The 14045-nt window shown below is 51.3% G+C and overlaps 1 protein-coding gene across 3 annotated transcripts in view; it reads left to right on the forward strand.

The window, feature by feature from the left end:
- The first annotated feature begins 2616 nt into the window (after positions 1-2616).
- The window catches only part of ABCG1 (ATP binding cassette subfamily G member 1), a 62816-nt gene continuing 51387 nt past the window's right edge, over positions 2617-14045 (forward strand). For 2 of the 3 annotated variants that reach the window (XM_068965214.1, XM_068965220.1), the window contains exons 1-2: positions 2617-2658; positions 9461-9695. In XM_068965214.1, the coding sequence (XP_068821315.1) occupies positions 2617-2658; positions 9461-9695 (277 nt within the window). Of the gene's footprint in view, positions 2659-7777; positions 7787-9460; positions 9696-14045 lie in introns of all 3 variants that reach the window. The other variant, XM_068965226.1, reaches the window with a different exon arrangement.

Consider the following 14045-nt stretch of genomic DNA (forward strand, 5'->3'; position numbering starts at 1 on the left):
AGATATTCTCAGGTTCATGCCCTGAGCCATGAACCACCTGAGATCTCCTGCCTCCTGAAACTACAACTCAGCACTGTCACAGATGATAATTAACCCGAGCTCCTTTGTTCTTTCCCTTTAAAAAATCCCAAAATCAAAGAGCCGGTGGAAGTGAATCTGAGGCTTGTCTCCCCGTTCCTGGCTTGGTGCCCTGCATTTAAGGCTACACTTTCCTGCCTCACATTCCAGTGTCAGTAGCTTGGCTTGGCTGCATGATGGAAAAGCAGAGCTGATCTGGTTTTGGCCACAGTGATGGGATGCAGGCTTGTTACTGGGAGGGCCGTGTGGTGACAGCCTCCCATAGTGGAAAGCCAGCAGACAGAAAGCAGAGCCATGGACAGAGCTTTGGGATCAAGGGCTGAAGCCTGAAACCAGTGCACCCTGAGTCTTCCTGTTACCTAAGACAGTGAAATACCTTGAGCCGGTTGGAGAGGGTATTCTGTCACTTACAACCAAAGAAGTCCCGATAGCCACGTCACAGATCTGACCGACCTTATTCGCCATTTGCTTATTCCCAGGTTTGGCACAAGAAGGATAACATTATTAAGGATTAGAATTGCTGGCTATGTGTCCATGAGCAGTGGAGCACACATTATCTCCCACGTGGCTGAGATGATTGTTATCCCCATGTACAGAGCTCTCTCCATGGCCTGTAACGGAAAAGCCAGCAAGAACCCACTTTACCACTGTCTTCCCTCTCTGGCTTCATCCTCAGGCTCCACATGTCTCCCTGCCCATTCCCAGGAGCTTGGCGAGCAGAGCCTTACACTTCCAGTACCTGACCAATCACTGGCCGAATCAGCTGGTGTAGAGCTGGGGGCAGGGGCAGTTCCAGAAGGATGTTCTGAGCACATGCCCAGCAGTGAGGAGAGTGGGTCTCAGGCAGAGAATACATGCCAGGGCAGCAGGACCACACTGTCATTTGTCCTGGCTTCACAGCACAGTCCAGTCGATTCTCATGGAGAGTTCCTCCATGGTCATGTTCTGTTGTGTCTTTCGCCCCTGTTTTGTGTTCCATTTGGCCTTGGGGCAAGTGGTGGGCTTCAGGGCTGCCCACAAATCCCAGGTCACAGAGATGAGGCACCTCCATCCCTGCCTTTGGGTCTCAGTTCTCATAGACAGGCTTGTGAATCTGAAACCTCTTTCCAGAACATTTGGAGTTCATTGGCCTCCCTGCTCAGCATGTTCAAGGCACCACACAGCCTGGTGGGCCCGGCATGTAGAGAACCAGTGGCACCTAGAGATACAGCAGTCAGATTTCTTAACAACAGAATAGAGGTGATGCGTGAACTATTCAAGTGAACTGTCCAGACAAAAGCAGGGCCCTCTCGCCCTTGAACTCATGCTTTACACTGCTTTTCCCTCCATCCTTTGATTCGAGGGTCATGAGACCTCAGGCGTGAAGCCCCCCTGCCTGGCATGAAAAGCCGTGCTCCCTCTCCCCGTGAGAAAAGCAGGGGCTTCACCAACCCGAGGAAAAGTGGGGAGGGGTGACCCAGGTGTGCTGGAGGTGAGAAGGGATGCATTCCCACCTGTGGTCCCCACATGCAAACCACTGAATAAAAGTATTAGCCTCTGAGATTGGGAGTAAGAAATGTCTTGTCACCATGGTTACCAGGAAAAGGTTCCACTTACATATAATAAGGGTCTTAGCAGGCCATCTGATACTCCCATCTGGGGCCACATGAGAGGGTGTCTGATGTGTCTCTCCTTATGCAGTTACATGAACAACAGCTGTGAGCCAGGTACTGGGAACACTAAATTTAAAATTAAAAAAAAAATGTTTTTGGTTTTTTGTTAAGGTGGGAGTTGGGAAGCTGGGGGAGGACAGAGGCCTGGGCATCTTCACCTAGCACCCTTTTGTTACCCAGGCCTTAACTCTGCGTCTGGCACCCAGCAATGTTGGGTGAATGAGTGAATGTGCTGCCTCAGTTTGCAAGGGCGGGTGTCCCAGATACAGAGCTGTAATGGGGGGCGGGTATTGGAGCGGCCGTCTCCTCTTTAGTTCTCACGCTCCTACCTGGCAGAGAGGTGCCCAACAACGGAAAAAAAGAGAGAGAGAAGTTCCTTTACCCTTCCACTCTCCCTCCCAAAACGAACTCCGCAACCCCCCTGCCGGCACAGCACTACAGGCTGTGAGGTGGCAGTCCTGACGGGGACCCCCCGCTGACAGTCGGGGGCCCAGGGTCTCTGGCCCAGCCCTCGTGAGTTTTGGAACTCGAAGACTCGAGGTCCAGGGAGGATCCTCGGCACCTGCTGGGCCAGCGGCTCGGACAGCCAGTGGAGCTGGGACGCGGAGAACTGGGCCAGCCGCGCCCCCGCAGAAGCAAAACAAGAGCACGCGCACCTGTCGGCTCCGCCCCACCCCCGCGCGCCGGCCAATCGCTGGTAGAGGGCGGGGCCGGAGTGGGCGAGTCGTGGGCGGGGCCGGGGCCCCAGAGCCCTTAGAGCCGGAGCCCGAGCCCGAGCCCGCTCCGCGCGCAGCAGCCGAGCCGGTGCGAGCGCAGCCTCGTGCCCGCCGCCCGTCCCCGCCGCCCGCAGCCTTGACCCCGCCGCCGCCGCCGCCGCCCCCGGGGCATGGCCTGTCTTATGGCCACTTTCTCGGTTGGCACCGCCATGGTGAGTGAGCGCATCCTTTGCCCCCGGCGCTGGGTTCTGTTCTCCGGGAGAATAAGAAACGCACAAAGACCCGCACCCTGACATCTGCCCGTGAGCCCCGGGGGAGGCGCCCGACTCACATCGTCCCCCGCCCTGGCCACCTGACGCCTCAGGATGCTGCTTGCAGCCGAGGACGCGGGGAAGGCGGAGGGCCAGGGGACGGAGGAAGGGAAGGAGGAGGTCCCACAACTAGACAGATGGCCTTGACCTCGTCCGCCTCAGAGTGCTCGGCCTGGGAACCCATGGCATACTGGGGCGGGGCGGCAGCCTGGGCCAGAGGGAAAAGGGGGTCCCATCCCTCTGCCCGCGCGCGTGGCGGGAGCCTGAGGATCCGGCGCTTCTTGCGCTGCTCTCCGGAGCGCCAGCACTGTCTAGGGGAACAAAAGAGAGAGGTGGTCGAGAGCCTGGGCTGCCCCTTCGCCCCCGGGGACAGCCTCTCCCGGACCTGCTCAGGAGGGGCCTAGACGGAGTTAGGGGGAGGCAAGTGAGGGGGTAGCCTGGGTCACATTTCTCTACCCTGGGAAGAGACTGGGGTGGGGACAAAGGCGCTCATCTCACTCTTCCCAAGGGTGCCAGCTCCGTAGGGGGACCACCGGGTGCAGGCGAATTCTTTGCTAGACACTTACAGTAAGTGCTGTTTCTATAGGTGGTCAGGAGTTTTCTCTTGCCCTTTAAATCAGCTCCATAAACTCACATTAGGAAAAAGGCAAAACAAAAGTCTCACCCATCCCAGGGCCTTTCATTTCTATGCCCAGCACACCGGCAGTGCAGTGAGGTACTTCTGGACTGATTTCAGGTCATCTAAAGTACAGATAGAATAAAGTATTCCGTATTCCAAGCCATCTCGCCTCCCCCCCACCAACCGCCCCCACCCCCACCATGCATCCCTCTTCTGTCCTTTGTCTGTGTGTTTACTATCCTGCTAGTCACTTCCCATGAGCTGTAACCCCACCGTGCACAGCACGCACGGGTTTCTTCCCCATCCTTTGCCTTTATTTCATTTTTAGCATCCTGTATTTGAAGTCAGCAGGGCTCCGCAGGATTTGACCGACAGTTACCTCTTGCCTTGAGCGAAAGAAAAAAAAAAGTAGCCGGGTTTCTGCGCATGCTCTGCTCTGACAACTGCATCCTATGATTCCAAACAGGTTACTGTAGAACATACCCAGCCTCGCCAGCTCATTATATAATGATTTTGTGTAAACCGAGAGAATGGGGCCGCGGACACACTGAGGAGGTTGGCAGAGCAGGAAAGAGCCAGGGACAGGGACATCCACATGCCGGGTCCCATCTCTGGAAGGTCTCTGCCTTTATGACCTAGCTTCTTATATATGAGAGGGATACCCAAATGAAAAAGGCAGCCCCCTCATGACGTTTGCTTTTATCTGGTTGAATGTTTGGGTAACACTTGACTATTTTTCATTTTGCACTTGTTCATTTCTTTGGGATTCCAGAATGAAGGTGGGAATGGAAAATGAAGGAGATTATTGTTGTTAGTTGTGGGTAAAGAAAGTTTCAGGTCTTGGAGGTGCCTGGTAACTAACTCTTGAAGCCCTTTCAAAGCTGCAAAAGTGGTTTATACATGTGGGACAATAGTGAATCAGCATGTTTTAAGGTAGAGATATTTTTGCCAAGGTTTCCTGAATGTTACCTTACGGTTTGATGCAGCACCAGAACTTAGATGTTTCTTTCACAGGAGGCTGAGCTCACTTTTTTCAGAGAATGTTGTTTTGCGTGAAAATCATTCTCCCTGAAAACGTTGTCCTTTTTTAAATTTAAAATTTCGACCCAAGTCATAAGCAGAACCCTAGAGACATTCCTAGGGTCCTAAACTTTCCTCTAGGGTCCAGCCCAGGGCTGACTGCCAGGTGTGAGTCTAGAGAAGGTGCCTTGGAGGATGGGAAAACCACCCACCCGTGTTCGCGAGTCCCTGAGCTGGGCTGGGTGGGGCGGGCAGGGCTCCCAATGGGATTGGCATTTGGGGCTGTTGGAAGCCAGGTTTTGGAGACGATGAGGTTGGCACTCTGAATGACCGTATCAGTGACACCTACCCTTTGCTTAATTAAGGGCTTGACACGGGTTCTTTTCCCTTAGGCAGTGCTCTTGAGGGTGCTGGACCTAGTTTTTCCTTTTTTTTGTGCTCAAGGTTCCAGTGTGTGTGTTTGGGGGGGGGGGTCTGGCCTCCAAATGCAGGGTCCACTCATCAAGGTGGACACTGTAGCTCGCAGCAGGGAGAGAAGTGGGAGAGAGTGCATGCCAGTGCCTGGAGCCTGTGAGTTCCTCTTTCCTTTCCTTCCCAAGATGCTGTGAAAAGATGCTGAAAAGTTTCTATCTCCAACTGGGCTTCCCTGAGTAAAGAGAGTGAACCAGCGTCACTATGGTCCGGGGTGGGGGCAGGGCTTGCTGACTGTTAGAGACCCTCCCTAGCTAAATAGGTATCTAGATATGCAAGGAAATCAGTGGCCCAGAAAAAATTCTTACCAACAGCAAGCAAAAACAGTCCAAATGGGTCTCCTTGCCACTCAACACCTGTGAATGGACTTGCTATTATTTACCGTTTATTATGCAGCACTAATTGTGTGGAGGGAGAGGGCAAAGACAATGCTTTGGTAAGACAGGGAAACGTACAATGAAAGGGAACAAATCGGGAGGGAAGATATATTTGTTTCATTTTTAATGAGCTCCGGAGGCTAAGGACAAGCTAGCTGTAACCTACATCCTCGGCAGCTCTCATCTGAGGATGTGTTTGAAGAGAGCTGGTCTATTTTGGAGTGACAGCCACTACCTCCCATCAGACAGGATTGTAGGATTTTATTAATTGGACACCCGTTGGAAAGACGGGTGATGGTATGCACTGCTTTGGTTGCTTTGGAAGGTGGGCTTGTACGGTTTCCCCAGTCTCTTGTGGCTTTGCCTGTGATGAACAGGGGCTGGGATGGCCTAGGGACTACTGCAATTTGCCTATAGCAAGCCAAGCAATATTCCGGCGTGATTAGGGACGGTGCCTGTGGGAGCACCCTGCAGGAGCTGGCCCCCAGCTCGGCCTCTCCTTAGCCCTGGGGCCTCAGGCTCTGTGAAGTGGAGTGGAAAAGGGTATACCCCCTGTCGAACTGTGGAGACAGAAGGGGAGTAATCTATGCAGCCTGGAGTGTAATTGGGCACATTGTCGTCCATTACTGAATGAATAGTCGCTATTGTTCATAATCATTTACCTACCACGCCGGAGGCATAATAATTCAAAACTTTATATAGGAAATACGGGCCTCTGGCTTCTCTCTTTCAGTTCCAAATCAGTTTACTCACCCAGCTTTGTCCCACCGGCCCGTCCATCTGTCTCCCTCCCCACTATCCCCAGCTAGTGGAGGTCACTCACTTCCACCACCCTCCTGCCGCCCGGGCTCCCGCACCTTGCGGAGCTACTCAGCTACTGGCTACTTCCTCCTTGACATCCCTCTGCGGCCCCACAGAGACTTCCAGATAGAATGCAAATCCCTTAACAAGCTTGGCAAGCCCTCCACCCTGTGGACCCGGTGAGCCTCTCTAGTCCCATCTTGTTCCAGAAGCGCTTTACCCCACCCCACATCAGCGCTCCAGCCCCCGAATTTCCGGTCTCCAGGTGCTCCGCCCTCTCCTGCTGCCCAGCCTTTGCACCTGCTGTTCCCTCGCAGGGAACATCATGAAGCAGCACCTCTCCTCCACCTCCCCTTGCTAAGCCCAGCTCACAGTTTATTTCCTCAGAAGCAACGTGTGTCCCACACCCCCAGGCCCGCGCTGCACTGGGTGACCCCTGCGGGTCCCAGTAGCGTCTTCCTTCTAGTCCTGGCCCCTTCATATTGAAATTCTTTGGGGCCCAGTCTTGGCCCTGAGCGTGTCTGGCTGGCTGGCTGCGGATCCCCAGGGCTTTATCTGGGCTAAGAGTGAGGGAGGGAGGGAGTAGATAAGTCTAGAGGGGAAGTCAGGCCCTTGCCATGCTCCAGGTGGGCATCTGCTCCAGTTGGGAGGAGGGTGGAGTAATGGCTGCTCATCCCCGTGCTGTGTGAGCTTCATCAGCACTGCGAGACCTGACGTGTCCCTGGGCTTCCTCAGGATGGTCCACCTTGGCGGGAGGGGGAAGGCGGCCACGCTCTGTGGAGGGGCTGCTGGAAACTCCCTGTCCCTAACTGAACACAAAACGATTGGCCACCCAGACTTTAGAGCCTCAGGATGCCACGCAGACATCTCACCTTTCAAGGTGGGGGGTGAGGACGGACTTTGGAGACCAGGCCTGGAGCTAACTGCCCTGCCCATTGGTCTCTCCACTACCCCATGCGTGCGTGCATGCTCAGTCGCGTGGGCCTTTTGCGACAGTGGACTGTAGCCCGCTAGGCTCCTCTGTCCATGGAATTCTCCAGGCAAGAATACTGGAGTGGGTTGCCAAGCCCTCCTCCAGGGGATCTGCCTGACCCAGGGATAGAACCCCTTTTCCTGCGTCTCCTGCACTGCAGGAGGACTCTTTGCTGAGCCCCACCCCCCGGCCCCTAGCCCTTCCACTACTACCGTACCCACCGCGCGCCCCCCCCCCCCCCCAGTCCCTGGGAAGGGGTGGCTGTCTCCTCTTCCACTACCCGACCCCCGGCCAAAGCCAGGACTGGTGCTTCCAGGACTCTTGTGGAGTCACACTGGGTTATAACCCGGAGAAAGAAGCTCCTGTTCCCGGAAGGGCAAGACAGGTGGCACAGGAATGGCATTTGGGGCTGCTCTGTGTGCTGGAGTTGAAGGTGAGCGTCGCACTGGTGGGTCAAAGCCAAGCTCGTGCAGAACTAGGGCAGGGTCTCTGTTGTTCCTTCAAGGGGTCCCATCACTGAAGGCGCTGGGCCAGCGTGGATGCGGAAGCCTTGCAGCGCCCTCCTAGGCTCAGGAGGGGCTTCTCCACAGCCCAGGCTCTGAGGAGGCCCGTTGTCAGGCTGACACAGACCCGATTGTGTGGGGGATGCACGAACCCACTCATGTTTGCATTTGAAGCACTTCACGTGCTTGGTGCCAGCGGCAAAGCAAGATTAATTTTGTCAAGAGTTTTACTCTGCACTTTAATTTTTATCCACAGAATGTTACAGTCAATGAACTAAGTTCTGATGCAGTTAAGTTTTTCAGAGGTGGGAGATGCCTGGGAGGTGTGTGTGTGTGGGTGTGTCTTTTTTTAAACTGCAAAACAACATTTTCAAGCATCGTAAGAACCAGAAACCCCTGTGGTCACATCTCCCCATCCCCTTACTCCTGCTTTAAAGATTTGAAACCTCCAAATCCTCTGATACTGCAGGGGCCCTTAAATCCCATGAGGGAAATACTGTCAGCTCATTAAGGATGCAGTCACTGTACACACAAGAGGTCATTCTAATGGGGAGGGGGTTTGTTTTGGTCACTAGGGTTGCTGGGGGTTGTAAGAATGTTTCTTGATCGTCCACCCTCTGGTTTTGTTTTAGATTTTTTTAATAGAAACAATAATGATCAAAAAGCCATCAACTTTAAAGAAATACCCCCACAAACCTATGGAAAAATAACAGTGTGATATTATTCCTGTTTAGAACAGATAGCAGTATGTCAGGGGCTACCCAGCCTTACAGCCATCAGAAGGGCCTGAATTATCAAAGATGGTCATCCAGATCAGACTAGATCAGGTGGACTGCCTTCAACAGTATGGAGGTGTGTCACTGGAGGCCCACGCTTTTGGCATGGGGGAATGTTCTCTCTCCATTCAAGAGACAGCTAGAAAAGCACAGCACATTATTTGTCCACCCCCGGGTTCTTCTGTGTTTTGGATGTGCCTGAAGCATATTGATTTGTTCAGTATTGCCAAGCCATTAGAAAGGATGTTCCTTTCTCTGCATAAATACTTTTGGTTCTTGGGTCACCTGTTCAGTGGACTCCCAGTGGAAGCCTGAAAGGCCAATGGAGCTACGTATTAGGTATCCTGGTGATGCAGTGGAAGAGGCACCTGTTTTTATGGATGACTCATATTCTGGTGTTCTTGCCTGGGAAATCCCAGGGACGGGGGAGCCTGGTGGGCTGCCATCTGTGGGGTCGCACAGAGTCGGACACGACTGAAGCGACTTAGCAGCAGCAGCAGCAGCATATTCTGGGATCCCTTCTGCCCCTCACTTGATCGTAGAGTTCCTTAAAATAGTCTGTGCTTCAGTTTCCTTGTCTGTATCACAGAGAAAAAAATCAAGCTTTCCAACACTTCAGAGCTATTATGAAGATACAGTGAGAGAGGAGAGTTGTAGGGGGGTTGGAAAATTTATCAGGAAAACACAAAAGACCAACTCCCAGGGGTCCAAGCGATACCATTGCTCTTGAAAAACGTGTATGACTTTACACCAGGGAGGTACTGAACGAGATCATCATAAAGCTCTTTCAGCTGTGCACTTCTAGCAGTCTCGTGCGTTTTTGTTGGGTTTTTTAACAAGTGGACTGTAAGTAGATGATTTTTTAGGGTGGCTGATGTTTCATTCTTTGAGACAAGTGGTGTATTTATTTTGGTTTTGTGATTAGATGCTATGATTTCTAAATAAGACGGCAGATCTGTTTCATAGTTTATCTTCAGCATATTTATAGTGGTAGAAGAAGTGAAGCCTGGAGAGAGGGAATTCCTCTAGGGGAGCACCCATCCTGTGCTGCTGAGGACACGGTGGAGGGTGAGGAGTGTTGGTAGATGGACGGTTCTCTCCTTGTGGTCCTTGCCGTGATGTAGCTTACACTTGCTCTCAGCGCTTCTTTCCTGTCTCCTTAGAACGGCTCTTCAGGGATGACAGAGCCCAAGTCAGTGTGCGTCTCAGTGGACGAGGTAGTCTTCGGCAACAGGGACGCCATGGAGAAGGAGCTGCTGAACGGACATCTGAAGAAGGAGGACAACAATCTCACAGAAGCCCAGCGCCTCTCCTCCCTGCCTCGGAGAGCGGCAGTGAACATTGAGTTCAAGGATCTCTCCTACTCTGTCCCAGAAGGCCCCTGGTGGAGGAAGAAAGGTAGGCAGCGGAGCAGCTGGAGCCTTCGCGGTGGGCGGAGCCTTCGGCGGTGGGCGGAGCCTTGAAGGAATCATCAGGTGGTTTGGGAAAATCCGGGTCTGGAAGGTGGGGGACTGTCTCTTTCCACTCCGGCTCTGCTGTGGCCAATCTCTCTGATTGCTTTATGCCTGATTTTTGGCTTCCCTGGTGGCTCAGATGGTAAAGCGTCTGCCTGCAATGCGGCAGACCCGGGTTCTATTCCTGGGTCGGGAAGATCCCCTGGAGAAGGAAATGGCAATCCACTCCAGCACTCTTGCCTGGAAAAATCCCATGGACGGAGGAGCCTGATAGGCTACAGTTCATGGGGTCACAAAGATTCGGACACGACTGAGCGATTTCACTTTCTCACTTTTTTCATGATATGAACAGATCAGATTAGATGACTCAAGAGACATCTTGAGTGTTTTTGTTTTTGTCTTTTTCACTGAAGTGTAGTTGATTTACAATGTTGTGTTGGTTTCAGGTGTACAGAAAAGTGATTCAGTTATATATATATATATATATATATATATATATATGCATACTTTTATAGCTTCTTTTCCATTAAAGGCTATTGTAAGATATTGAATCGCATTCTCTGTGCTATACAATAGGTCCTTGTTGTTTATCCATTTTATACATCGTGGTGTGTATCTGTTAACGCCAAACTCCTAATTTATCCCTCCCCTTCTCCCTCTGGTAACCACAAGATTGCTTTCTGTGTCTGTGAGTCACACAGTAGTTCTTAAACTCTGATATGATCACAAAGTTTGACCAGCGTTCCTGTGTGCTGGCCTCCAGTCTGAACACGGAGGGTTCTCTTTACTGGATGCTGTTAATGTTAGTCTTTCTAGATGGGACTTTTTTAGTTTCAGAGAAAAATGGAAACAGGTGTTTCCTCCCATGCTTGAAGTGTTGAAAAGTAACCAGTGACCTAGGGTAACCTCTCTGGAAACCAGTTGTGTATGTTTATAGGTCTTGAAAGGACTGACTCAGGGGGGTGTTGGTGGGCTAGCCGTAAACACAGAAAAGCTGATGGAGCAGGTGAGACTTCAGAGATCTTGGGAGACGCGCACACACACGAGTTTGCTGCTGCCCTTTTGCTTGTTGTTGGGAATCGACAACTGATGGTATTTTGAGTTTTCTTCACAATGGAGATGCTCCTTTGCTAGCTCTGGATTTTCAGAGTGTGGAGTTGATGCTTCCCTGGGTTGGTATTTATTTTTCAAGCCTGACTGACTTATTCCCATGGAATTCACTCCTCATTCACCCCAGCTCTGTGTACCCATCCTGCGTCCATCTTTGGAGGCAAGGGAGGGAGGTGACTGGGAGAGGGCATGTTAGATGTCACCCAGAAACGATGGTCTTTAGTTTCTACTGAACCTTTTAAAACAACTGGAAAATCATGAGGAATTTGGAACAAAGTGATTCAGGTACCTTCTAAATGTTTATATTGCTTAAACCTTTTAACTTAATCTAGGCTCTATCCTTCTTTCTTTATGAAGAAGACCCACCAAGACTCACTTTTTTTTTTTTTAACTTTTCATCTTTCTGCCCTCTCTTGCCTTCCCTCTCTTGTTTCCTACCGCCTTGACACGAATCTGTTGAGATGGTTGGTGTGGCACCCCAGAATCCCTTGGAACCGTGGTTTTAGAGCCTTGATTGACAGATCCCTGGGACTTTGGAGCCAAGTTGACTGTGGGATGACTGTGGGTCTGTTACCACAACCAGGAACAGATCCCAAACAGATACTATCAGCAGCTGATAGTATCTGAGTGATCTGAGACATATTTTCAGGGCGTGCCAGCCTGTTTCATTAACAAAGAAATTCTGTGAGAGGCTCAGGAGCCTATTTGTTTGAGCCTCTTGAAATTTCAACATAAGTTTCCAGCTTTTTCCTTCTTCACTTGAACAAAGATTTTCATTGAAAAAATGCACTAAGTGACTAGGAGGACATTGTGAGGTTTTGACCTGCTGCGTGTCCATAGATAAGTGGTGGCAAACCTTTGGGAGAGTGAACAGGTTTCTGTCCATGTGTTACGTGTGGCCTTGGAAATGTGATCATGATGTTAGCAGTGCTTAGATGGGTATTTTTCAAATGGAGACAACTTGCAATGCAGAAATGCCAACATTTGAAAACGGAGGCAGAATGTTGGCTTGAAATCCAACCTGGCAGGTGTTCACTTGGGGCTCTGGCAGGTGTTCACTTGGGGCTCTGGCAGGTGAAGAATATCACTTCCTGGCCAGATGTGTGGCTTGCCCACACTATAGTCTCTACTTGTTAGAACTGGTCACGCTGATTGTCAGTGGAAATGGCCTCTTAATTAGCAAGGGAGAGGCCACCAAGGTCCATGGCCAGTGGCCTACTAGGAAGCCTTGCCCAGGTGGCTTCTGGGTAGACACTTGCCCTGAAGTAACCTCTGTGTAGGCTTGGGATGGGGGGCTGGGTGGAGGAGTAGGGTGTGGGCCCCAGGGACCTGCCTGTGAGTCAGAGATGGTTAGGGCTGGAGTGGAAGGCAGGCTGATGTGTCCGGGTTGCTGGTTTCTCAAGCAGTGAGGCCTGACTTCTCCATCCGGCTTCCTCCTTGGCCTCTGAAGCACCTCTGTTCCCTTCCTCCGGCCCTGCCCTCCTTCCCTGCACTCCATCATTTCCTTTGTTTTTGGTGCCCCGCTCGTTTATCACTCCCACACGCCCGGAGGCTGGGGGGGTACTTGTCCACCTTCTCACCAAATCAGAGGAAGCAGTATGTGCAGGACTTGCCCCGAGCCTCAGCTTCGGGGATGGCCAGAGGCTGGACGGTGGTTTCAGACTTGGTGGTCCAGCTTGGTGCCCAGGCCACGCCTGGTGCAGGGCCTCGGAGTGCCAGGGTTCCTGTGGCCACAGGGCAGCGGTGCTTTCTCCAGGCTCAGTGCCCACAAGGCCCGCTCTGCTGCTGCTCATCCAGCTGGCCAGTGTCTCCCTTTTCTCTTGGTGGCAGCTTTATATTTGGCGTCACCTCTGTGTGATGTGTGATGCCAGGCGTCATGCCGAGTCCAACTGACGGTTGGGGCAGGAGCTTTTGTGCTTTTTTCTCTCACCGTGTTCTGTTCTTCTGTCTGTATTGAGTTGTTTGTTTTTTAAAATTCAACGTTATGTGCCGAGCTCACTATAAGGATCACAGCGGGGCTGAACGCAGTGCACCGAGGAGGGGAGAGGCGTTTCTGAAAGGAAAATGAGAGTTGTGGGTTGAGAGGGTGACGTGTTTCAGGACTGCCTGGTTGTATAGTGAGTGATGGACACAGGAGCCTGAAGGCTGGGGTGGTCGCTCAAAGTCAGAGCCAGCACCTCCACTCGCCTTGGATTCCTGTCCATGCTTCTCCCCCTCACACAGACACTAGTCCACCCAAGTAAACTCCAGGAAAGCCTCCCCCAACCCCCATCCCAGAACATGGTGCTATATAATAACTTGACACAGAATGCTATAGCAAAGTCTGTCACTGGCATTAGAATAATATCACAAGCTCCTACACAATTATTTTAAAGAAGATGGAAAAAGGAAGCTTCATAACCCTTAGTGGAAAGGACGTGAGTGACACCATGTTTAAGAAGGCGATGTCAGCACTGGTTCTTTACAATTCTTGAGCTTGATGATTGCCAGGCATTGACTGTGGCCTTTAAGAAAACGTCTTGTATTTTCAATTGTAGTTACATTTTCACTATATGATTAATGATGTCTTTAGAGGAAAATGTGGATCGTATAATAGATTCCTAGCAGAGAGCATAATTGTGAAAGGAACCATTCCCAGGAGAAAAGAGTGCCCCCCGGGGAGGATCTCACTGACTTCTGATACAGTAATGACTTTACCTCAAGGAATTCACTCATGGAGCCAGAGTTGATGGGACAGATGACTTGGAACAATTTGGACTTTGGTATCATAACATGAACTAGTCATGTGAACGACTGTGTTGAGGGAAGTAGGGGAGTGTCTAATTTAATTGTCCTCACTCACCCCAGTGTGACTTAAATTTGAAAGTAGCTTTTGCCTTGTGGAAGCTAGGCACTGCGTTGGTGTTGGTAACATTTAGGACTCCATATATATATATATATTTTAAATTTTTTTGATTGGAGTATAATTGCTTCACAATGTTGTGTTAATTTCTGCAGTACCAGGAAGTGAATCAGCTATAGCTGCCATCTATGGGGTCACACAGAGTTGGACAGCACTGAAGTGACTTAGCAGCAGCAGCAGCATACATATAATCCCCTCCCTCTTGTACCTCCCCCCACCCCCACTCATCCCACCCCTCCAGGTTGTCACAGAGCACTGAGCTGAGAGCTTCCTGTGCTAGAC

The sequence above is a fragment of the Capricornis sumatraensis genome, chromosome 1, assembly GCF_032405125.1.
Source record: "Capricornis sumatraensis isolate serow.1 chromosome 1, serow.2, whole genome shotgun sequence".
In the NCBI taxonomy this organism is placed as follows: domain Eukaryota; kingdom Metazoa; phylum Chordata; class Mammalia; order Artiodactyla; family Bovidae; genus Capricornis; species Capricornis sumatraensis.